The sequence below is a fragment of the Neopsephotus bourkii genome, unplaced genomic scaffold, assembly GCF_033783945.1.
Source record: "Neopsephotus bourkii isolate Nb327-2 ecotype Australia unplaced genomic scaffold, CSIRO-AGI_Nbou_v1 NB_234, whole genome shotgun sequence".
Taxonomy (NCBI): domain Eukaryota; kingdom Metazoa; phylum Chordata; class Aves; order Psittaciformes; family Psittacidae; genus Neopsephotus; species Neopsephotus bourkii.
Window position 1 is genome coordinate 18226281 of NW_026900744.1, and position 27130 is coordinate 18253410.

Here is a 27130-nt window from a genome sequence, read left to right on the forward strand (position 1 = left end):
CACATTCTAGAACTTGAATTCCAGGAGGTCCCATAAAAACTTGTTATCAGGAATGCCAATAAAAACCAGAAGCAGTAGTAAGTAGACAGCTCTGCAGTACAGATATAAAATTACTTTGTTGGTATGAAACCAGCCCTGTGAGTTGCGAAAGACTGTTATGTTTCATTGTTCCTTGCCCAAGTCTTGTACTCTGAGGACCTCCTAAGCAGGAAACAATGATAAAATGATGACAAAACACAATGACCCAAGTCACGTTTGTAAGAACAGACGAGGCTACACAACCTTATAAAGCAGCAGTCAACCAAAGAGAGCCCTCCAAAACAAACAGCAACTTTTCAAAAGAAGGCACCAGACACATTCCTGTAGACTTGGAACATTACGAGATACGTGCAAAGAATGCTACTAATTTTTCCATAGTATCTATCAAGGCTAATTGTCAGCAACATCTCAGCTCAGCTAGGAGAATGTTGCAAGTCGCATTTAAATCTGCTTTAAAGACTGTGCAATTCTAGAAACCAGTATTATAAATGTTTAAGACGGCAAGTAAGCAGCTTTGAGGTTTGGGTTTTAAATTGTTCACTCTCAAGTCCTAACCCAAAAGAACTTTCACAAAGAACAGAGCATAACACCAGGGAACTAACTCCAGGGCTGGTTTTGATATACATAATACTACTTTATTCCATTGTTTCAACTCTCTTACAGCTTTAAAAAATGTACAGGGGTTCAGAACCACCTCAACAGAACAAAGGATACATAATTATGGGAGATCTAGAGTCAAACCACAAGCAGACTTGCAACCGTGGTTAGCTTCCATTACAAAAAAGTAATAGGCACAATCTATACATATGCATTTTGGTGAAAGAAGGAATAATAGTACAGTGTTAAAAAGCACCAATAATCAATAATTGGGCCTTTTCTAAATGCCAATAACCATCTAAGAAAATTACATTTGGTTCAAAATAAGTTTACTATTTTATTGATTGACATGCATCTGAACCCCTGACAATTTATTACATAAACCTAATCTGCACCCCTGCAAAATAAAAAAAATTTCATCAGTGGACCTGAAAACCAGTTCAGTACAGAAGGAAATACTGAAGCTTTTGTGCCTGTATTTAATACTAAACTGTCTAGTTTACCTCCTCCAAGAATACTTGTCTAAGAAACAGCTATTCAACAACTGCATGGAAGTTATTTCTCTGAAAGTAATTTTTTAGTCCTGTAGCATTGACCTATTCCACGTGCTATGAAAACATTAGGCACAGACCACAGTTTATGTTTTCTCTTAAAAAAATAGTATGTGCAAGCTAGGTTCACACAAGAGATTGACAGCTACAACAGTAAGCTATTGAAACTTCCGGAAGAAAAAAGTTAGTTTTTAATTTTCTAAGCAGTGAAGCACACTGCTGTGTGCAATTATCATATCTGCATTAGGATTATTTGTGTAGCCAATAAAGGAAAAGCTTTAGTACACCCTAAAGGACACTACATCGATATTGTGAACTAATTTAACAGGATCAAGAGAATGAAAGACTGAAGTCATTGTACATGGGCAGCTGCAATTAGTCAGCCAGCCATGAAAGGCTATTGCTTTCTGCAAGAGGAATGGCTTGAAACTCAGTTTACCTCATGCCCTCAAACTAAACCATTAGGAAGCGATGGAATCTAGGGATGAACAGCATGGAAAAAAAGGGGGAAATGAGAGGGAGAGCTTCTGTGGAAGTTGTATGAAAATGCGTCATATCCTAAAGTGTCGTGCCCAGTACAGGTTTTATGCATTGCAGATTGTTTGTACAACTGAAAATTGTACAAGATGTAAGCAGAGATAGAGCTGATTATTAATCTGCAGCATCTACTATAGTCCTCAGGTATATTATTAATGGATAGCCACTTACTGTTGCTGATTTTTTCCTCTTAAATATACTTAAATTCAGAAGGCTATAGTATATTCTGACACAAAGATAGTAAGACAACTTTTCTACAGGGGAAAAATATAAGGTAGTGTCTAACTTATTTTATGAGGAATCTCCTCCGATGTGGTAGTTATTTCACGCCCTTTGGAAGATTTTTAGTTCTGACTCTCTTCATCCTCTCTGTTGAATTGCTGTCCTCACAATTTCACAAGAACTATATTTAAGTTCAGTGACCACTCTTACAGCAGCCTTTTCCTTTTCCACAATCACTTCCAAACTCGTTCTAGCATCATAGCAAGCTATTCAAGTAAACATTTATCTTCTGGCATATTTCCAGATACAGCAAATACTATCAAAACTCTGTCTTTGATCACATGCACCAGTTTTCTTTAAATGGAACACGAATTAGCCCGTTTTCTTGGTTTAGGGTCCCGTACATCCCTGTCTTTTAAACACATACAAGATGAACATATTGTCTCTGATAGTCTCCGCAGTCCCAGCCTGAAAACGCTGTTGGAGAGGCTATATATCACACAGTTGCAGAAACTATTGCTTATAGCAAGCCATGTAGTTAAGAAGGAAAGTGCTGGGTTTTCAAACACCCTAGAGCTCTCCAGCAGAAAGTATATGATATAAGGGAGCCACAGCACGTAGAACACACTGGTTATCCGAAACAAAACCATGGCATAGCGGCGATCGGGGCTGTGCCCAGTCTCCCCAGCAGCATCCACTTCATGGCTGGGAAATCGAGCTCTCCGATCATTTATCTCTTTGGTGTGCTGGCGGCAAATTTTAAAGATGTGGAAATATGTGAAACATATGACAAAGGCAGCAGGAGCGTATAGTAAGCACACGATAAAGCCAGTAAAATAGGCATTAGTTAGCCAGGAGGTAGCACACCATTCAAAAATATCTCCATGGTAACCAGGTTTTCCCCAACCAAAAAAGGAAGGCAAGAAGATCAGACAAGAGTATATCCAGATCAAAACGATGCAGATTCTCAAGCGACAAGGTGTGACCAGTTGATTATAGGAAAGAGGCTTTGTTATAGCGAGATAGCGATCCACACTGATGCAAGCAAGACATGCCATAGATACGCTTTTCAGCACAGAGATGACATATCCAAAAACTTGACAAGTGAAGGACTCGTGGACACCTGTCGAGTAGTGGAGCAGTGACAAAGTAGGAACCAAGCAGCTAACTCCAACAAAGAGATCAGCATAGGCCATGGTCTGAATAAAATAGCTGGTGGTATAATGATGCAGAAGTGGAGCACAGTGAAAAACAAATATCACAGTTAAGTTACCCGCAATAATTAAAAATGTTAGCAAGACAATAACAACTGTCTCAAGGATACAGATGTCAACTGCATTGTAGTGACCAAATCCAAGAGGGCAGGAGAGATGCTCAGATATGTTCATAATACTACTGCTCATATTCAGAGTCCTCCATTCAATCCATCGGGACTGGTTCATGTTTTGTGACTGGGGAACACTGCAATCTGAGCCTTAATGAGCAGATGACCTGCTTAACAGCAGCTAAACTCTGCTTCAGCTTCTCACGATCTCTCTTTGTAGACACTGCCAGTGCTTACATTTGAGAGGATTACAGTCCCATAGCTGTTGATGCCTCCTCAGCATCAGCACATCACCTCTGGCACACCTTGGCTTTAAGGGAAGAAAAAAAGAAAGAAAAAGAAAGGGAAAAAAGCCAAACCAAACCAAACAAACAAACAAAAAAAAAAAAAAAACCACAAAACTGAAACAAAACCCAAAAAAAAAAAAAAAGCCAGAAAGAGAAAGGCCACTGATCAGCTCCTCCAGTGCTCTTGACCAAGCTTTAGAAAACACAAGGCACTTCTAAAACAAACAGGTACTCTGAAATATGGAAATAAAAACTGACAAAAGAGACACATTCATTTCCTGGGGAAGGAGTGGGGTAATCTCTGACTGCTCATTTTCCTGAGAAAGTCATTTACTTTGGAATCTAATGGGGTGAGGGAGAGAAAGGAAAGGAGGAACCTCAGTAAAGCTCTGGCTTCCTGGACCAGCAGTTACTGAACATAATCTTTTCTATGTCTCAATTTAAATCGCAGATTTACTGGAGAATAAAGGAAAAAGTTCATTCTCTAACGCTATCTTTTCTGTCTCCATTCAGGAGATAGTACTCCATCTTATCCACAGCATTCATTAGAAAGATAAGGAAAACATTTTTGGCAAGGTTAATTCCAATAGACTCACTACTGTTTCGGTATGTATAATGAATTTTATTTGGAGAGAGATGGGTGGGGGACAAGGCAGATTTGCCCTCAGACTTCCAAGAAAGAAAACATACATCTTACATACAATGAGGAAGATCGTGTTCTATTCATTTAAAAATTAAGATAATTTAAGAATAGAATTTGGAGACATGTCAATATTCACAATTCCTTCAAACAGTTTTAGTCCATTACTATTATTAATGCCAGAAGCATAATGCAAGGTCCCCACAGACAAAATAAATCCTCTTGAATTTAATTTCAGAAATGGTAATTTAAAATACTCATCTTCAGAAACTCTGCCATATCTGCTACCGTGGATCAGTACCCAGGAGTTCATAGGTGTATCCCCGATATTGCTCACCTCTGTAGCAACACCTGAATCATTTCACAAACCCCCATACAATGAGAACAGAAACTTCCATCTGCATTCTGCTGTGAAGCTAATGAAATGCTGATTTGACTAGAAAAGCTGCCATTGTTTACTGTTCCATTATTCTGTTATTCAGCTTCATCTTCTTACGGCTTTAAGGTTTCTATATTTATTAGATGATCAGCATAATAAATACTTGCTTAAAAATAAAAACTTCTTCTAATTGCAGGACATTACCTTGTTCATTTTATTTGCAATTACGGTAAAAGCAAACATTAAAAGAAAGCATCTTCTTCCTGTGTTCAGCTTTAAGTAAATGCTCAATTAGTTCAGGAATCATTAGGCAGGTAATTAACTGTATACAATCTTGTATTTGGAAAGGCCCCTAAGACGTTAAAACCATTTTTAATGCTAGAGTTCCTGAGACTAGAAAACTGGCAGTGAAAATTAATGAATCCACACAAAATGTTCTCCAAGGTCATTCAGCTATTACGCTGGCATTTGCTTTAAGTCTCTTTAAAAGTACCAGAATCTCTGATGTTTTTGACAGTCCTTGCCGTGTCTTCAGGAGGAATTTCAGATACTAGAAGAGAAAAAATTTCAATTCTGTTGCAGCAGTTCGAAAGTATTCCTTTTGGAGTTAATTTCCTGTCGTGCACCGCCACACTGTACAGAAAGTCCTTCTGATTTTATAACATCCCAGAATATTTCCGGCTATTCATTCCCTTTGTCTAAAAGCAACAGAGCATACAAAAAATTACTACTTTCTCTATTTTTTTGTTAAAGCAATATAGCAATCTTTCTCACCGACACGCATCCTTATCAGCCGCTATGATGTACTGCTTGACAGGGGAGTCTTAGTTACTGTGGTGCGGCTAGAGCTTCTGTCGCTAGTTCTCTCCTTCCCCCTTGGAATGACTGCTTGCACCTGAGTCCGCTCCTCCTCCTCTCCCCCCCCAAGCCGATGCAGCCTAGCCGGGCGCTGGAAAGGTGACTGCCTCCGGCCCCCCCACCGCGCAGCCAATGGCCGCGCCGCGCTGCTGTCACTAGGTAACGGCGGCCGGGCCGGGCCGGCGGCGCCCCCCGCAGCGCAGCGGGGGAACGGCACTGCACGGCGCGGGTACCGCCAAGCCGGGCCCCGGCCGGCAGCCACGGGGCTGCTCCGAGTGCCCGGCGCTCCTCCGGCGGGAGCAGGCTGCGGCACGGCCGCGGGGACCGCCGGCGAGAAGCCGGTGCTCGTCCCGCCAACCCCCGTCGAGCCGGCAGTCAAGTGCCTTCGGGTTGTGTGCGCGGTGCCAGTTCCTGTCTCTGGCGATCTGCTCCTGCACAGTGCTGAGCGCCAGGTCAGCGCGGGGAACCGCACCGAAAGCCAGTAATTCAACAACGTTCCAAGTCCACAGGATATATATCCCAAACCCAAGCGTTTAAGTCAGGCCCACCAACTCGTCTTTTATAGAGACAGGCAGATAGACAGACAGACAGATAGAAATATTTAACTTTAGAAACCCCCAGCATTGCCCAAGTAAAAACGTTTAGTAAAAGTTATTCTCAGATGACCGATTTCACATGCATCTTTTGTACATTGCCTGCAAATGTTTAGCTTGGTGAAATATTTGCCGTGGCTCAACACAAATTTCCTTCTCTTTCTCAAAAGACAAAATTACCATCCCCTAAAAATCAGTTATTTTCATATTTAAGGCAGATTTATTTTTAAACTCATCTGCAACTCATTTCAAGACAGCTTTTTAACTGATTCAACCGACTGCAAACATCAGCTTAAATACAAATACTTCTGAGTAACATTTCTCAAAACACAGACTTTTAAACCCAATTAACTGATCTCTCTATTCATGCAAACGGATGCTGTTATTCCCTGATTAAAGACTTGGAACTTTTGTTTACTTCATGCTTCCTAAAAATAAAACCAGTAACAGAAGTACAACCACCAAAGTTATCTTACACAGAAAGTCCATACATCCTTAGACACAGACAGAATCAAATTTAAATACCAAAACATCAACCATTAAACAGTATTATGGGCTATAGATCAGCAAAAGATGTTTTAAGAACAATATCAGAAGCTTTAGCAAACTAAGTCACTAGAAACCGCACTGATTTAAATTCTTTTAGTTCCAAGGCACACCAACAGGCAAAATTTAGTAAGCTGCTCCTGGGTTAACATCTTGTATCTCGAGTATAGCCTGGAGGATATATTCAAGGCTGCATGACAAGTCTGTGAAAATGTGAAGCAAGCACAAAGTGCAGCAGTGTAAGAGTGGATCATAATAATGGCATGTGATAATTCCAGATTCTTCCATCGAAGGATTTAAGAAAAAATTAAAATCACTCCAATGCTTCACAACTGTAAATGGCTGCAATATCAGATTTAATGACTAAATTTAGCCTCTGCGTACAGCTTTAAGCCAAAGCCGTCCATACCATGGGGGGAACAATAGGAAGCAATTTTTATTCCTCCTCTTCCCACTCCTCTTGTGGAGGAGGAGAAGAACAAATAACGGTGTGCACAGGCATGGCAGCAACCACCACTTCTCCATCTCCTCCATGGATCCATTCACGCGCGGCACCAGAGCCATAAAGGGCCAAAACATATCAAAATGGATGTCAGAAAGCCTCAAAGACACAAGGGCATGCAAGATAAGCAAAGGTAAAGCCTACAGTTCAGTGGACCACAAAAACTACCTGCTCAGTGAATCCTCGTTGATACAAATTTGTATATTGGTAACTAATAAAGCTTCCAAATGTTACAGTAGCCATAGAGTCGCCTTCTCTCAGGTGAGACCCAGCTGAGGTACAAAACCACAGTGGCTATCCCTGCACACACAGAGTACTGAGCTCAGACAGCAAGCACTCAGATCAGTCAAACATTTCAGGTCATGTATAAGAAATCTGGATACTGCTGAGCAGGTAAGAGGTAACAAGCATCAATGGCAACCTCTGCTGGCTGGTTTTCAATGCAGTTAAAATACTTCCCTTTCATAAATTATAATTAAAGGGACAAAGTGATTCAAAAGTAAGGAAGTTAGATTGATTTCTTTGTGGAAATACAAGCAGGCTTCCTTCAGCAGCAAAAGAAAAAAAAACAGTGGCTTTATTACCTCAGCTCCTCTGGGACCCTGGCTCCCTGTGGCAATTCCTAAGCAGCCGCAGTGCAAACTGCAACAGACTGACTGCACTCACTCGTACTGTATTTGACGTATAGTTGGAGGCAAGTGAAAATTAAGGCAGAAATCAGCTAGTCCTGGCAAAACTATACAGTTACAGAGAGAATTCTACCAGATGTGACAATACTGGATTTTGTATCAGAGGCAACACATAAAAAAGCTATATAGGATGTTTTCTACCTGTAGATTACGGACACTTTAGGGACCCTGGCCCAGTTTTAAACAAAATGTGCTTCAGGGTTTTTTTGTTTTGTTTTTAACTTGCATATAAAGAAAAGGAAGTGAGAAAGCAAAACATTTATACTGGAAGAATTTAATGGCTGTCACCATGGCAGTATTTTATATGGTGCATAAATTCCATAGCTGGTTATGTCCAGCAGAAGAACTGAGCACTCTTCAAGCTGACTAGAAGGAGCAATTCCACACCTTCTTTATAAATTACATCAGCTAGAAACAACAGAAGTTACCATCCAAAACACAAGATTCACACCATCTGATCCTGCTGAAAACAGAGATCTGGTAGAAGCTTGAGCTTTGCGTATGAAAAAAAAGCAAGCCTGTGAAAGCAGTGGCTATGGTGTATGACCCTGTAAGAAAACAAGATAAAGCTTCTCAGGCAGAAAAAAAACCCATACAGAAGTAGACTCAGAAGCTCCAAGCAAGAAACCAACCCATTACTCATTTTTTTCTATTCAGAAAAGAACAGGAATATTTGTTTCCTAAATCTTTCTTTGTAAGGCAACAGGACTGATGAGAAGCAATTCCCACAATGCACAAAGAAGCATCTCAGTCGCACCACTCATTCCTAGTTCAAAGCCTTTCAGGACTCTCTTTGTTAAAGTATTGGATGGATTAAATGGATAACAACAGTTTCTGTAAAATCTTTTTAAAAGACATTGATTAGAGCTGGGAGACGTAACTGAGTGTGGGATGAGGAACATAATAGTTATTTACTTACATGCACACCCACATGACTGTTGATACACATACCAGGTTTCTGTCTTTTCTTCTGTACAACTTCCCCCCCCTATTTTTTTTTTTCTTCAAGTATTATTTCTTTTTATCCACTTTCTTCTTAGCCTACAGAACTTCAATTTGCTTTATTTTTATCTTAACTACCTCTGGCATTTACTTGTCCAGCACATCATATGGACACCCTGGACTGTTTTTTATGCCTCCAGAAAAATTCTATTCTATGAAGCCTGCAGCTTGTAGTGCAGCTTAAAAAGGGAGAGAAGTTAGAAAAAAGAGTCGTTCCCTTAAAAATCATGTGTGTGTGTGTGTGTATACTTGGCTGGTTTTTTACATGAGACTAGTGTTTGAAGTTGCTCTCTGAAGACATACTGATGCTGTATATAGCAGAAATAAGTTTTGTTATTTTGAATATACAGACTCTTCCTGAAATCCACCCACTCCAGCTGTCTATTTAAAAAATTACCATGAAGAGCTGTAGCTTACACAGAATGTGCAGGAACTTTTCACCTGAGTACAGGCACGTGGTACACATATATATATATATAGACATTTTTCCTCAAAACAATCTTTGACTTTTTAAATACTTCAGGTCCAACATCAAGTTTATGCCAAGCTGCACTGGGTCATATATCAAGCTGAGTTGCAAACATCTCCAAGGATGAAGTTTTCACAGCTTGTATGGGCCCCAACTTCTAACCACTCGCACTGTGATTCCCAGTACCAGCTCAGAAGTTTTCTTGTTGCAGTTGTCTTCATCCTCATCAAGACTAAACACACTTGGGCCAGTGGTTAAATACCCGGAGTGCTAGCTCTCAAAGAAACATTATCCTGTAGAAAGTTTAAACCCATGAAGCATTTATGTATTTAATAAATATTAAACAAGTTTGAGTGAAGTACTACAGTCTCCCTTTAAGCATTACCACCTATGATATCATGGATTAGATGTTTTCCTGAATTTTACAATAAAGAACATTTTTCTTCAGGAGGAATCAGAATAGGGTTGGAAAGGACCTTAAGATCATCAAGTTCCAACCCCCTGCCATGGGCAGGGACACCTCACTCTAAACCATATTACCCAAGGCCTTGTCCAACCTGGCCTTGAACACTGCCAGGGATGGAACATTCACAACCTCCCTGGACAACCTATTCCAGTGCCTCACAACCCTAACAGGAAATAATTTCCTCCTTATATCCAATCTAAACTTCCCCTGTGTAAGTTTTAACCTGTTACCCTTGTCCTATCACTACAGTCCCTAATGAAGAGTCCCTCCCCAGCATCCCTATAGGCCACCTATAGGAGCTTCCCTTAAGTTTATATTGATGCTACTGTGACAAATAGAATTAATTTTACAAGCTCACTTTCAAGCAACAAATACCACCTAACGTCTGTGCTTGAGATCAACAGCAATAAACCACCACGCAGTAAGCTATCAATCAAGTGGTAGATTTACTTCAGGAAAATGCTGTGAAGTCTAATGAATAGTGATAATTTTTCAGGAATTAAACCTAGAATTTGCTTTAAACAAACAGCACTTAAGCTACAAGAAGGAATGCAATTTACTAACTGACTATATATGACAAGAAAAGCTCTAAAATGAGTTAAAATGAATTGGAAAAAGTATCTTAGGATGGTATGAAAAGAAAAAAAATTTAACTCATGCCCTCAGTTTCATGCATCTGGAAAACTAATTCACCTGCTATTAAACCAGCAGAATTAGCACCAGTTAAAATAAGAAAAAAACAAACAAGGATACTGGAAAAGAACACAGGCTTACTACCTACCACAGCTCCAGGCACCCCAGTGGAGGGCCCTGTTACTCTCATCACCTCCCCCCCTTCAGCTCCTGTTTCTCATTAGGTGACTCACGTTTAGTTTGAAGTTTGTGGAAGTTTACTGACAGGCTGAAAGTACATGCATTTTGTTCAAAGTTGCCCCTCTGCATGTCAAGTACCGTAACAAACCCATGTTCTTTCTGTTCATGCAGCTGTCCTAACATAAAACACAGCCTCTATGCGTGCAAGTACGCTGGTGAACAAAACTGAACTACCTATTACTTACACTGCTTTCAAGAGACTATTAAAATTTTCACCTGTTAAATCCCAGGACAAAAGGTAGCAATTAAGCAAACTGTGAATGAAAAAACAGAGAAATGCAGAGAACAGTGAACAGTGCAGGTAGTATTACCCTTTCCTTTTCCAGCAGGAATTATTTCTCGTATTTTAAAATAATATTTAAAAGATTATTTTAATACTGCAATCATTTAAATTTTTTAGGGGCATTTTTTTATATAATTGTGGTTTTACTAATACTTTTGTCTATGTCAATCCAGGAATTACATTCCACAGATACTGGTATTCTGAAAGCATATCACAACTGGGCACCAAGAAAGTGTATGTTCAAAAGGATTCCAGCTGACTTGGCACAAACATAAGCTCAGTCAGTATTAGTAGTAATTCCATTTCAGCAGAGCTCGAATAACAGATTTTAAGGCTATTAAAGGAAAAAAGATCCCAAACACTGTGATCACCTACTTCGATTTTTTACATATTGAGAGCCAAAGAGTTCTCTTAAACTACAGCCTGACCTTTTAAAATGCAACCAATTTTGATATAATGAGTTCAAATGATTAATAATTTATCTTAGCCTTGATTAGGAAGCCAACTTCTATGGCCCCTGCAAAAGCAACTACTAAGACATGAACACAAGGATCAAAACCACATACCTCTGTCAGTCTTTCAAAATCACAAATTTGGATATACCAAAGAACAAAGTTGAAGTGCATGCAGATGTAACTTTCATTCTTCATTGCCTTTTAAATACAAGAACAGTTGCATTCAGTATTATTTAAATCCTCCCAAGAGCATCACCTCTATTTCATCCTCAAATCATTCCTCAGAACTCAACTCCAAGGCCACATACCCATGAACTACTGTATGATCAACACTGCATGCTCTTCCATATCCTTCTTCATCTCAGTACCTGACTTCTGAAATCACAACAGCAAACCTGTATGGCAAAACCTCCCTACTGTAACCTTTGGTAACTCACTTTTAAGCTGTGCTGAAAGCTACAAGACAGAAAGCATCTTCCCAGAAATCATTTTTAACCGTCACATACAGTGAACTGGCAGCTACCAGTGTGTGACAAATTCATGGACTCATGTCTGAAACAGACTCAAATCCACATTTCATGGATGCACCTTAAGATTAAACGATCACAGAACATTCTCCCAGAACATCTAGTCTAAAATCTAGACAGGCTGGCTGGCAACGTGCTTGGTCACATGGATGATTTCTTTTTTATTTGCATGTATAATCGACGCATTCCACCCTAAACTTTTTCTTTAATAGATGTTTAAAAATAGTGCTTCCTCAAGGAGACAAGAGGTGGCTCAGAAAAACACTGAACAACTAGGATCACTAAGGAGAAATAGTCACAGCTCCAACTGCTGGCATAGACAAAAGATCAGTTAAGAACTAAAGATTCACTATTTGTTTTAGTGCCAGATCTACCCAGGTGCAGGAGGTACTGACCCCAAATTTGGACTAGTAAACCAAATCCACTACTGCTTGATGACAACAAAGATGAAAACAACCGGAATTGTAAATTTTAGAAGACTATCTTTAAGCAAAGTGTTACTCAGTATTACACTTCTACCACTTTTGTGAAGTAATGGAAAAGAGGAACATGGAAAGGAAATGGCATGAAAATTATTTATAAACTGAAGCACGCCACAATTTCTTTTTATGGATTTTAAGCTCAGCTTCATTTAGACCAAATTCTTCTCCCAGCTGGAACTGCTGAAGAGGTATCACTTATATTATCTTACAGCGTGAAGTCTACATCAGCACAGAGTTGCATCAATAAGCATCTTTGAGAAATGACCAGGAATAGCTTCTGACCAAGAGTAGTCTAGAGGGAACATTTGGTAAATCTTTTGCAACTGTTCATTTGCACATGAAGTAGAATCCTGGCTAACTCACCAACATCGAACCTGCAATGACAGATGTTTGTAAAATGCCACTGAAAGCAAGAATTTAAGATATCTCCTCCCCCCCCAGTTAAAAATTAGCCAATTAAAATCTATGAAATCAGATCTCATCTGATAACTGTGTTTCAAAATTAGTAACATCTACATACATTCAACTTCCAATAGCTAGCAAATTTTGTCTTAAATTACTTTGTTTTAGATGAGAACACTTATATTTATAGCTAGAAACTGGCACATGTAAAATGTTATGTGAGCTAAGAAATTATCTTCTTTATTCAAAAAGAAATACCAAACCTGACATTATTGCCATCTCTAAGAAAAAAAATGAAACTAAACAAATCCTTTATCAGCACTAAAAATAAGTTAAAGACGTCATGTTTGAAATCTGCAAGTCCTTTCAGAAGGGAAACTCAGGGAACAGAGAAGTCAAGTCTGTAGATGAAGTTCCAAGTCCAACTTCTTTAGCCAGTATTAAATTCACATGTAAACCTTTCCCCTCTGCTCAAAAATATGGCTTGAAGTTAAATATCAATCTCTTCATTCACATTATTTTTAAGATGTATCACATGTAATTGCCCAAAGTTAAGTGTATGAACACACTGAACTAAATACTGGCCTCTAACTAATTGATAATATGCCTCGGAAGGGCCACAGAGGGAGAAGTGGAAGCACTGGGTCCTACCTGCTGTATTTGCGTAAGATGCTAGTGGTCGTCATTTTTTATATGGCCACTAGAATTAATTTGGCTTGAAAAGGCAGACACAGCATGTTTCCTGGACACCCTCTTGCCAGCATGTCTGTAATGTCTGCTGCAGGAACAAACTGAGCATAATTTGTTCTCATACTTCCAATAGCAGATAAAGGATGACATGACAAAAAATGGGGTTATTTGCTGCAAAACTTGAACTGTAATCTTAAAAGCAATCCTGCAATACAGAAAAAGAAAACGATCAACCAAACAGAAAGAGAGACAGCTTTCAATAGCATAAAGAAAAATGCATCTTGCACCAGTAGCAGTTGCCCATACCTTATTTATAACCATTCCATATAATGAAATAAAGATCCTGGAAATAACTTTCTAGCAGTTACTAATACACTAACCACAACACACAAAAAAGATATACCAACAGCAATTTTCTACAAAGGAAAGGCTCTATCAAGTGATTTGCATTCACTCTGCTGCATAAGTTATGAAAATACTCGGTATTCAAAAAATAGCCATAGAAATAGAATAAAGCTAGATTTAAAATAAAAAACAAACAAACAAAAAAAAAAAAAAAAAAACCCAGCAGTTTATGTTCTAACCAAAGGGCTCACAGGGGAAGAGATCTGCTACGCTCCCTTTCCCCCCTCAAAGAAGGTTCTTTATAAAACAAAGCAAAAAAGGTGAGGAAAAAAAGTTACATTCAAAAAGCTGTATTTTATTGTTATGGTAACTGATGTGCTAAAAATAAAGAAATAAAGTTGTTATGGCAACTAGAATTTTAAAGGCAGTCAAAAGTAGAATAATCAAACATTCTGCTGGCTTAAAATGTAAAGTCTGACTCAATTTTCAAAAAGAGCTTCAGAGACAAGTGGTGGTTGGAGTTTTTTTGATTCTGCTTTGTAGATCACAATTACTACAAGTTTCATAGAACTCTCCAGTGTGTAAGAGAGGAAACCAAGGTGAACAGAAAACCAGTCATTTGAAGGCTTCACGATCAGTAGGAAGAAACACACACCTTAAGGCACTTATTTAATGTCCTTGTGACCTTTCCCAGATCCATAAAATCCTTCAGCTTATTATCAAACTAAACAGCAATAGGATAGTATTTATGTCAGTTGTCAAAATGATCAAACGATACCATATAACTGAAAGTTACTTCATGAATTTAAATTAAATACTGAGAAGTTAGGGAATACCAAAATTCACCTGTCTGAAGCAGCAGTGTTCTGCCCCTTTATGTATATGGATTTAAAAAGACTATCATTACAAGATCCTAAGTTTCTGCTATATGCTTGATCATCATTACAGGGCTGTCTCCCACCCAACACTTTTCAGATTGTCAAAATCACTGCTTTTATTTAAAAACTAATAAAACTGCACACACTGTGAAATGATCCAAAGGCCATACTCGGGTGAGACTTAATTAATACTAAGCAAAGTATCTAACAGATACTATAGGGAATTACGGCTAGAAAGAATTAACTTACACTGGAAATACCTGCACGAGAACCACGTAAGTAGCATGTACTAACATTCCTGTGTAAGCTAATACTTTAACACAGTATGTGCCTCAGTATTAATCCTCAAGGCTGGATACACAATTCATTCGCTCTTAAGCATCACATGAAGCCATAGGTATTTCTAGAGAAGCAAATAATATAGGAAAATACATTAACTACTGCATCTGTGACGAAGTCACAAAGTAAACTCCATGTACAACAGTCATTATACATAAATTTTCATCAAGCAGGATAAGTCTTAGACATATGACTATGAGGGCTTTAAACCAGTTTTAGAAGTATTCTAATGTTTAGGCTGAAGGAGCCAGGCTGCATATTTTCAAGGTTTGCTGCTGACTCAACCAGCTACTGAAGATAACAGACATGCTGTTTTGAGCTTTCTATGAAATTACTTTCCTCGTTGTATAATATTCTAAACTTAGTCAAGTGCACGGCTGCCTGAAATGTAAGTCTTCGAGTTCAAAGAAAAGGTGCAGCAGTCCACCCCACTTAACTGACAACTACGTAAATCCATCACTTGCATTCAGCATCCAGGGGTCACATTTCTTGCTATATCAGGTACAGCCATTCTGGAGTGAATATATATGCATACACAAGTACATATAAAAGCATCCCCAAAGAATATTTAACCTAACATTTGCAGGCACATTCTAACCCTAAGGTGTTTACACATTTTCTATTTTCCATTGAAGAATATAAGAGCAAGCACTTTCATAGGAAGACAGAGGAAATCCTGGAAGGTGTAACAATAAAGACTAAAAGTGGGTTTTGAAATTATACTTAAAAATTCATGACAGGAAGATGGCATCAAGTAACAAGAAGCACAATCAATTGACTGCATTGTTACCAGGAATGCAGCCCTGGGGTAGAGGTTGGACTTCATGATCTTAAAGGTATTTTTCCAACTTAGTTGATTTTATGATTAACATAACTAAGGCTGTCTGAAGGTTGCCTCAAAAATGGCCTCACCTGTCCATCCTGCCCTGTTCCATCTATATGCTCCCATCTCAACCCTTACATCACACCTACTCAGCTACACAGCAAATCATAGAATCATAGAACAGTTAGGGTTGGAAAGGACCTTAAGATCATCTAAGTTCCAGCCCCCACGCCATGGGCAGGGACACCTCACACTAAACCATGTCAACCAAGGCTCTGTCCAACCTGGCCTTGAACACTGCTAGGGATGGAGCATTCAAAACTTCCCTGGGCAACCCGTTCCAGTGCCTCATCACCCTTACAGTAAAGAACATCTTCCTTACATCTAAATAAAACTTCCCCTGGTTAAGTCTGAACCCATTACCCCTTGTCCTATCACTACAGTCCTTAATGAAGGGTCCCTCTCCAGCATCCTTGCAGGCCCCCTTCAGACACTGGAAGGCAGCTATGAGGTCTCCATGCAGACTTCTCCAGGCTGAATATTCCCAGCTTTCTCAGACTGCCTTCATACAGGAGATGCTCGATGTTTGTTTGAGATAAACCAGCCATATGTAGCAATACGTAGCAAATAAAAAACAAACTAGGGAGAACGCAGGTCCCCTCAGGAAGCTCTCGGGAGAACTGGCTACCCTGGATTTGGAGAAGGCTGAGGTTCTGAATGACCTCTTTGCCTCGGTCTTCACTGCCAAAGGCTCTGACCGTACCACCCAAGTCCTGGAAAGCAGAGGCAGGGACTGTGAGAATGAAGACCTTGGGCCCACTGTAGGAGAGGAATTGGTTCGAGACCATCTTAAAAATCTCAACGTGCACAAGTCCATGGGTCCTGATGAAATCTATCCGCAGGTCATGAAGGAGCTGGCGAATGAAGTTGCTAAGCCACCAGTCATCATATTTGAAAAATCATGGCAGTCAGGAGAAGTTCCTGACAACTGGAAAAAGGGAAATATAACCCCCATTTTCAAGAAGAGGAAAATGGATGACCCGGGGAATTACAGACCAGTCACTCTCACCTCTGTGCCTGGCAAAATCTTGGAGCAGATTCTCCTAGAAGGCATGCTAAGGCACATGAAAAACAACAAGGTGCTTGGTGACAGCCAGCGTGGCTTCACTAAGGGGAAATCCTGCTTGACCAATTTAGTTGCCTTCTATGATGGGGCTACAGAACTGATGGACAGGGGGAGAGCAGTTGATATCTACCTGGACTTCTGCAAAGCATTTAACACTGTCCCACACAACATCCTTGTCTCTAAATTGGAGAGAATTTGATGAATGGACCACTCGGTGGATAAAGAACTGGCTGGCTGGCCGCACACAAAGAGTTGTGGTCAATGGCTCAATGTCCAGCTGCAGACCAGTAACAAGTGGTGTCCCTCAGGGATTGGTGTTGGGACTGGTCTTGTACAACATCTTCATTGCTGACATGGACAGAGGGATTGAGTGCGCCCTCAGCAAGTTTGCCAATGACACCAAGCTGTGTGGTTCAGTTGATACGCTGGAGGGAAGGAATGCCATCCAGAGGAACCCTGACACACTTGTGAGGTGGGCTGATGCCAACCTCATGAAGTTTAACCATGCCAAGTGCAAGCTCCTACACCTGGGTCGGAGCAATCCCAGACACAGCTACAGGCTGGGCAGAGAAGAGATTCAGAGCAGCCCTGCGGGGAAGGACTTGGGGGTGCTGGTCGATGAGAAAATGAACATGAGCCAGCTGCAGTGTGAGCTTGCAGCCCAGAAAGCCAACCACATCCTGGGCTGGGGCTGCATCAAAACGAGCGTGACCAGCAGGTCGAAGGAGGTGATCCTGCCCCTCTGCTCTCCTCTCATGAGACCTCACTTGGAGTACTGTGTGCAGTTCTGGTGTCCCCAACATAAAAAATGACATGGAACTGTTGGAACAAGTCTAGAGGAGGCCCATGAGGATGATCAGGGGACTGGAGCACCTCCCATATGAAGATTGGCTGAGAAAGTTGGGGCTGTTCAGCCTGGAGAAGAGAAGGCTGCATGGAGACCTCATAGCAGCCTTCCAGTATCTGAAGGGGGCATATAGGCTTGCTGGGGATTGACTCTTCATTAGGGACTGTAGTGATAGCACAAGGGGTAATGGGTTAAAACGTAAACAGGGGAAGTTTAGATTGGATATATGGAGGAAATTCTTTCCTGTTAAGGTGGTGAGGCACTGGAATGGGTTGTCCAGGGAGGTTGTGAATGCTCCATCCCTGGCAGTGCTCAAGGCCAGGTTGGACGAGGCCTTGGGTGATATGGTTTAGAGTGAGGTGTCCCTGCCCATGGCAGGGGGTTGGAACTTGATGATCTTAAGGTCCTTTCCAATCCTAACTATTCTATGATTCTATGAATCTGGCTTTGTCATCTGCACCGTATGATTAAAAAAACACTCAGCTCCGAATCATCAATATTCAGCTGTCAGTTTAGAAAACAACTGATGAAAATACACAACATGAAAAAAACCTCTTAGTTGCCAAAATATTTGGGTATGTCCATAGAAACCTACATAAAAGATAATTATAAGGAGTATATGCACTACCATATTGCAATTGATCTCCTTTTGGTTAGTTTACCTCAGCAGCTGCAAATCTGCTTGCTAATAGGGGAAATAACTTCTAATTAGCATGAGCATACTCATCTCTATAAAGGAAAAAAAATAATTTTAACAGCTACAGGCTGTAAAGAAGATCTATAGCCTTCTCACCTCTTCTGAAGCAATTACTGTAAAATGTACTTAATGCTACCTCGGCCCCTTAAAAGAACATCCCAGAGAACATATGAATAATATTGTTATTTGGTGGTTTTATCATAAAGAAGTTACACATAAATTAAGGTAGCAAAAGGTACGAGAATTCAGCCCTATATTAAATCCCAGTTTAAATTTAAGGGATATATTTTTTTGTTACTATTTCAATTATTGTATATTGCCCATTGGTAGCTGCGCGCTGCTATAGTAAAACACGTTTTAATAAAATGTTGTCCACCAGTACTGTTGTTAACAAAGACTTTAAACACCAACTGTGATTCTTTGGAGAAATAAAAGAGATACAACATATTTTTTTGATCCTTTGATTCTTAGTGTTCTTCTCTAAGTATTTAGAGCTCTCTGTTTAACTCAAAGCATCAAACATTAACATATTGAAACCGGCAACTTGTAGTCATGAAAAGGCAGTTTGCTCTCTTAAATACATTTAAGATTTCTGAAGCATTACCTTTCATAGAACAGTCACAAGAAATAGTCTTTATTTTAGAAAATGAATTCTGCATCTTTTCTGTGTAAGCAAATATAGGACTCCAGACTGGGCTTTTGAAGAAAGCAGTTCTTGATGATTTAAAACACCCTTTGAAAATCACACAACTGAATCTACAAGGAAGTTGCCTTCAGCTTTAATTTAGACACAAACCATTCCAAAATACAAATTGCTTCTAGTAATTCAGATTTTCAAGAGACAGAAATTTTTAGATAAAGTCACTGCATTTGCATATGCATGCCACTTGCACGTGCCAGCATGGCAGTTCAACAACACTGTGACACACACTTTTATTTCAAAGTCAGACTGAGGCCGGCCTGAAATTCTTTTGAAGACTAACATTACTGTTTATTTATATGCACAATCACAGAATTAGTTAGCCTTACAAACAAGACTTTGAAAATGCAATTACTCTGACTTCGAGTGCAGCCGTCTCATTTCCAGAATGTGGATGCTATACAGATAATGCCACCTAATTCCTCTCATGCCAACTGCTCCGTTACAGTAACATACTGAACTGGGTGGTTTGTCTCTTCCTCTCACCTTCAACAGCTTCAGCCTTTGAGTAATTCAGCCTCCTGAATGCCAGTTATGCAACATATGCTTGAATGCAGAGGCTGGTTAGGAAGAAGTAAATTTCAGATGAAAGAGTAATACCAAGAGAAGGTTGATTGTTTAAAAGATATCATGTTCTCAGGAATTGCAGTTCTATTGCAGTGGCCCACATACATAACAATTTGCTTCATCTAAGCAGCGCCCTATACTGCAAGAGACAGAGATGCATTTACACAGAATGAATATGCATTACATAAAGACAACACACACTGCAGAGCACTTCAGAAATGGTTCAGTGGTGTAGAATACCACTGCTTAAAACATTGTCTTACTATTGCTTCTCTTCCAGCATCAGCACCATTACTGCTAAAGGAAAACTGAACACCTAGTAACAAACCAGTATCCAAACTGAGCTAGTATATGAATTGATGTTTTATGTGGGAAGGAGCAGCACAGATTTTAATACAAGCTCTGAGGTGTCAAGCATTTACTAGAATCAGCAGCTATTACCATATACTCTAAAGAAATATTAAGATACTGAGACATCCCTGCTCCATCCTACCTAGCAAAACACTTATCTGCATCAATCTACATATATCTGAAGTCTATAAAAATATCAATTTGAACATCAATTCTTCCAGTAACCATCATTTAAACCTATTCAGTCCATAGCACTAGAACTACCCAAGGCTGCCCTGGTTTTGCAGATAACAGATTATAAATTCCAACACACAAAACCAGAATGTGTCCTCCAAGAGGGCAAATGCAAATTTCGTTTAGCCTTCAGAACTTAAGTATCAATTTATGTGACGTTTTGAGCTGGTAAGTCACACAGCACTCCAAGAGCCAGGAATCATATTGTGAGCGTTATTTCAGTGCTATCCTAAGCAGCTGAGTATAGAAAAGTAATTGGAGTAATGTGGCAGAATTTTTTTATAATTTTATGCAGGCTCCGGAAAAAAAACCTATTCACATTATTTTCCACCTCAAATATCATACATAAAAGGTAAAATTAAGATGATATAATATAAAAATTACTAATGGGTGCTACTTTTTTTTTTTATTTTCCCGAAAAGAGCTGTCATTAAGTTGAAGATTCTCTGATTAAGAGTAAGCTCAAGGTTTTCCCTTTTGTGAACACAAAATTGAAAGATTTTCTCCAGATGAGTTCTGAATGAATCAAAACTTGGCAAATTAAGTTCACCTTAGGGACATTTCATCCTTGAGTTTCTAAGGGTAATATTAACATTTACTATGAAGCCACGTACCCCACTACATTCATGATACACAATATTTTCTTTGAAGTCTGAATTTAAATGAAGCTATTTAAAGAATTACAATTCTATCAACTTTTGCTCTTCAGAAGCAGTATTTGTTTAGTAGTATCTAATAAGTATTTTCAGTTCATGTATTCTTTATTATTCTACAGGATGCAGCGTCACTAAAATAATTCAAACTACAGACTGTAATTGTCAGCACTAATGGTTCATCTTACATGAAAAATGAGGCACTCTACCAATTAAACCAGCATACGACCTGATTTTTCTCTACAAACCACACTGAATTAAAAAATACCAGCAATCTGATATTTGCCATGAGATGAATGATCTCAGTTTAAGAGAAGAGTTAAACGATAGTCATTCTATGCTTGCCCCTTCAGAAAAGGTGGGAAAAAGTAAAACTTAAGAAACTGCGCATAGATACTGCTGTTAAGAGAAACATGAAACTGAAAAAGCTGCATATACATCTCGAAGTGATCAGCTTCTCTGTAACTGTTTTGCCTAATATCTAAGTATCTCAGTCAACAAGAAATAAACCAGGTCTTAGTTATATCTCTTTTTAGTCAACTGGGAAAAAAAAAAGCCAAAAAACAACTCAACACAATTTTTATAATGATAATTGATCTGTATATAATAGGATCTTTTATAATTAATAAACATATAGCTATGCATATTTGATCTCTCATCTCTCTAAAAGTTAAGGGAAACCATTCCCAATTAGAAAAGAGAACAAATAAAGGTGCAAAGAAAAAAAAAAAAACTAGAACAAAAATGTAAAAGATCAGCATTTCTGAAACGTCTTAGTTTTTATTGCTGGGAAGCTTGGTCAGGACAAAAAAATGGGCATGCTGTGTTTCAAGTATCTGTGACCAAAACTGGGCAACATACTTCCTCCAAAGGGCACTTTCTTGCAAAAGGGGAGCCCCTTTATCATTTTCAGTAGGCTGTTTGCCATAAGTCCGTGTCAAAAGAAAAGAGGGTAGTCACACATGGGTTTTGGCTGTAGTCCAGGACAGTAGCCTATTTGGAAATCTGAGAATGCTTCTTTGCATTGGGACAAACAGATGCAGCATTCTGAACACAAATATTTGCTACAAAAATACTCTAATGTTTCAGTCCATTACCCAACCTGCTGTGGCAGCTGGTGAACAGTCATCTTTTTAATTAGACACTCTTACTGATTAATTAGTCTCAGAACACTGAGCAGTGGAACCCTGCACGATGCCATTGGGACAAAAAGTATTCCTCTTTCTAGCACTAACAATATCCTTTGGTATTACTGCAAACAACAAGCTTGATTGATTTTCTACTCAAACTAAAATAGCCTTCCTGTATAAGTAATCCTCTTAATCCACAACTAAACCGTTTCAACCCAACTTTCACACAAGTAAAATAAAGACAAAACACACACAAACATGGCATCAAGGCACCAGTTTCAAAGTTAACTGGATTTAATCTATTTGCATAGACTCATTTGTAAAATCCTCCACTTTCCGTTTACTAACTTTGTGAACAAGCTAGCAATAAAAATGAAGAAAGCTAGGTAATATTTTAAGTATGAAACAATGAAGAAAGCACCTTTTCTTGTTTGAATACTTTGGTAATTTCAAAATTTAAAAAGTAAATACATTTCTACATTAGGTTTATGTGAAAGTTGATCTTCAGCCCTTTGAGATCAGTTTGCAAATACATGCACCAAGGAAAACATATAATTAGAGCTATCCCAATACTTGGAAGACTGTGCTTAAGCAGATGAAATTTTAACAAAAATATTTGCTATTTTTAGTTATCCTATTTCTAACTTTTAATTTTGGACAAGAGACTACTCTTACACTTTTGGGAGAAGAGATGATAAAGACATCCATTTGTAGGACTACTCACTATAAAACTGTTTCCATTCTCAGAAGGTGCTTATAATAATGAAAAACATCTGTTAAAGAATTCCAAATATATTTCCCTGCTGTAGCTCCTCCTTTTCTGTAGACAGAAGAGATGCAGGGATGGCTTTGTAGCCAGCACCCCTTGTCTTCCATGTCACACACAACCGATCCTGGCTAAGGCACCTAAATACATGCACTGCAGGGCTTGTGACTAAGTGGATATGAGGAAATCAATGGGAGTAACGTGAAACAAGTTATTCCAACAGTGTACACAGACTGCTTCCATTTGCATAATTTACTCCTCTTTTCAGCAAACAAGTGCTAAATTTTCATTTTACAAAATGGGCCTGCAAAACACCTTGACCTGAGAAGTCTCCAAACTCTCAAACCTTAACTTTCAGGTTTTCTTTCCTTTTTGCCTTATAATGAGAGGACGTGTCTTGGGGGAACCAGAAATAACACTGGTCCAAACAGAATGGACTAACAACATATATTAGCTCTAAAATTATTAGATTTCATATAGGCCAAATCTCAATACATTTGCTCCAGAATGTACTTTCATATAACTGGTCCCTACTGCAAAAGAACTGGACTTTGTGTGATTAGTGCCAATTTCAAATTATTGCATTACTGAGATACATTATTTTCATGATACGGCAATATTTAATCCCCAAATCAATGCCTCTTATATTTACTTCAGACTGTGGAAGAGTTCTTAAGATTTTGACTCCTGAGTGGCTTGAAACATTATTGGCCCAGATGCAACACAACATTACAGAGTCAGCAGACAAAGCTATTTTTTGGCCAACTTTTCTGAAGCCTGACCCTTTAATTAGTTATCTCTAACTGTTCTGGGCACATGCTCATATCGCCAAAGGAAATTATGACAATATACAAATAATCTTATTTTTGGTCCTCTTACAAGTCATTTGGAAGGACAGCCACTAGGTTTTTCTTAACAACTCAAAGTCACCATCCATCTCATGGGCATTCACATTCATACACAAACTTTCATTACTTTTGAGCAACATAACACTGCCAGCACCTACTTCATCTGAAGCCAGGCTTCTTTTTCTGATCAATCTTTAAAGAATAATAAATTTAAAACAAGCTTTGTTTCCTTAAACCAGAACAGCAGCATTTAAAAGTCTATACATGCTGTTAAATGAACTTTGTATATACAGCTTACTTCTTAACGGAAGTCAGACTGTATACAGAAAGTCTTTTATAAAGAAATTATAAACTTAACACTCATAACTACTACCTTAAAATGGTCCATCCAAAAGTTTTCGAAGTACAGAACGTGAATGACTGCCATTTTTTTCGCCTTCATTATTTTACTTACACAACTATATACAAGCCTTTCTTTCTAAACTTAGGAAAAGGGATTTGAGTGTGGGTAATTTCAAGAGTAATCAGTAACAGCATTACAAAACAGGCACCCAGCCCATAACACAGAAAAGGATGGAAAGAAGTCTTGCCCTACAAATTCAGAGTGAGAACACATACAAGAATGAAACCATCTAAAACAGAAAAGCAAAATGTTAATGATATGCTGTGTAAGATGCAATAAATAACACATGTCATAATTCAGATACAAGTTTCCTTTATCACTGCCATCAAGTGACAGCAGATTTCTAATAATTTACACATTGACAGTACCTAACACTTGAAAGGGACACAGTGAGGGCAAGTGGAACATAATTATTGCTGCAGAGGATTCACAGTCACCTCAGTTGTAAATGGGCTAAACTGTGGCTTGCCACTGATCAGTTTACTGAAGCTCAAAATACATCTCATCATAGAAAAATTCACCAAATATCTTGAGAGGAGCCAGTGAAGCTGAACATGAAATAATGTCAAGTAGGTAGGAGAAAAAACTATCAGCTAAGTGACTCTACCTTTTGCATGGTTTTCCACTTACAGTCTTTTAACAAATGGATCTGACATACAAGTACCAGTACTACTCCTTCATTATCACCACATAAGCAGATTTTTCTCACTCTGATTTGCCTTTGTCTTTTTCTTAAATAAGCATACAAAGATAAATACATGCACATTTACCTCTGCTAATTTATGTTTTATTTCACCTTTCTTATACTCTGCCATGTGCAGCAAGGTCAAAAGCCAATGGCACACATGCCAGAAGATCAACTAAGGCAGATTTTGACTGTTATACAGTAGAGATTTACATATTTGTCAGAAATGAAGCAGCTGCCAAATTACAGCTCCTACTCTCTAAAATTGTATGCAAGACCTACTACTGTGCTCCAGTCAAAATTTCTGAGAGGCTCACAGTAATCACTAAGCTGGAACTCAGTAGGAGACATAAGATTTAGCAAGATAGTACTTGTCAGTAAGGAAGTATTTGTGAGAGCATAAGTATTTCTTTCTCCTTTTCCTCCTGGAACTCCGAACTTGTCTAGAAATGGGAAATGTATCAGCATGTGAATGCTCTGATATGGGAAAGCAAGCGCAGTTCACTAGATCATTCTTGACAGACTGCGGACCTCCACTGCAGAGGACATGAGGACATGTGTTTTTTGCAGAATATAAGTACAGCACTGACTTTTCTAAATAAGACAGAGATTTTATTTTGCTTTCTGTGCTGAACTGAAACACTAAAACAAGACCCAAATTACTCTCCTACAGAACACATTGAACAAAACACTCCTCTAACTGAAAAATATTGTAGAAGATTTCAGAGCTCTGCAAACAGATGGATACATACAGTGTAAGATGCATACCAAATCTGTCAAGTGACATGAATAATAGTTGGCCAATCTAACGTACTACTGCACAAACTGCACACAATGGGAGTAGAACAACAAATTTGTCTGTATCAGTCTCTAAATTAAGATGTTGAGAATCTATCATTCAGTTCATCACAAGGAACACATTTCTGTCCTGTCAATACAATTGCCCTCCTCCACTAGCAGTAACAGTTACACAAGGAGGTGAAACAGCAACGCTGTAATAAAGTTACAGTTTTTATCAGATTTTTCTGTTCCCCACAAGAATTAGTCATAAATTAGGAATTCTACTGGTAATTCCAGCTATTACCTCTTAAGCTATGATAGTAAAATGACGATTTCAAGAACTGTTCCCCCAGTTAACCCTCTGGAATTGTTACAAAATGTTCAAGGAAGTAATGAGGAGCTGTTTACAGGAGAAAGCTTTGAGGGGAAGTTGTGTGAGAAGGTGAGTAGGTAGGGGGCCAAGTTCACATCTTTTCACATCTCCTACTTCTTGTATCTCAGCACACTTTATTCTCAGCACTGCAAATGCAGAACACTGCCACCTCTAATCACTTAGGAGCGTCTAACGGAAATAGGCTCACTTACAGAATACACTACTAAAGCGTCTAACGGAAATAGGCTCACTTACAGAATACACTACTAAAGTGGTCAAGACACTCACAAAAATACCTAGCTTCCAGAGTAAGTCTAAACAAGAGAGAAACATTAAGAATGACCAAAATACAAGGAGACAACGAATCTATGTAAACATATGCATTAACTGAAAGAATCAAGACAGAAGCTATGTATTTGACTGAAAAAAATAAAGTACATGTTGCTGGTGTATTAGGATAGTTGCATACAAACAATACAGGAAAAAGAAATTGATTCTGCTTTTTCATACAGGAGAAGCAAGTGAACAATCATTAATACCCAAGTAACTCTGAAGTTTAACATGCATATTATTATTGACACACATAACACTACAACAAAGCCTTTAGTAGGACTCAGAAAATAATATATACATACCCACCCCTCTCTTTTTCCCAAATAGCTTAATTCACACTACCAACACACCAAAATGAAGCTACCTGTTCACAGACATAAATATCAGATAATTAATTTAAAAAAAAATAGCTGACAAGCTTTTCTGGAGCACCAATATTAACTATTCCTAAAAATGAGCCTTCGCTTTGGCATAGACTCTCTCCTGTCCATTCCTCTTCATGAAACCTTTCATGCAATGTATACCAAATGATGTGATTACCAGCAGTTATTACAGCTAGACCATGGAAGAAATTTTGTGATTCCACAATAAAAGATACTTATTTTCCTGAAGTAAGAGTTTGCATAAATGCTTCAATTCAGAATAGGATTTAATTTTCTAATCCATAACAGCATAATATTTTACATCGAATGTTGCATGCAATGTCATGTTCCAGCATATACATCACTGAAATATTTCCATGATGAAAGGGCCAAGTGCAGCAAAGTACTTTTAAGGCATGAGGCCCTATCATCAAGATAAGACTTGCATTTGAGAAGCTTTCCACTCCCTCCTCCGCT

The 27130-nt window shown here is 38.7% G+C and overlaps 2 protein-coding genes across 6 annotated transcripts in view; both read right to left on the minus strand.

The window, feature by feature from the left end:
* RABGAP1L (RAB GTPase activating protein 1 like) overlaps nt 1–27130 on the minus strand; it is a 245276-nt gene that overhangs the window by 159473 nt on the left and 58673 nt on the right. The gene's annotated exons all lie outside the window — the stretch shown is intronic.
* GPR52 (G protein-coupled receptor 52) lies at nt 650–6654 on the minus strand. Its single transcript, XM_061345672.1, has 3 exons — nt 5355–6654; nt 4781–5274; nt 650–3580 (listed from the first exon to the last, which is right to left on the minus strand). Exon 3 carries the CDS (start codon nt 3386–3388, stop codon nt 2303–2305), a length of 1086 nt encoding a protein of 361 aa, XP_061201656.1. The 5' UTR covers nt 3389–3580; nt 4781–5274; nt 5355–6654; the 3' UTR covers nt 650–2302.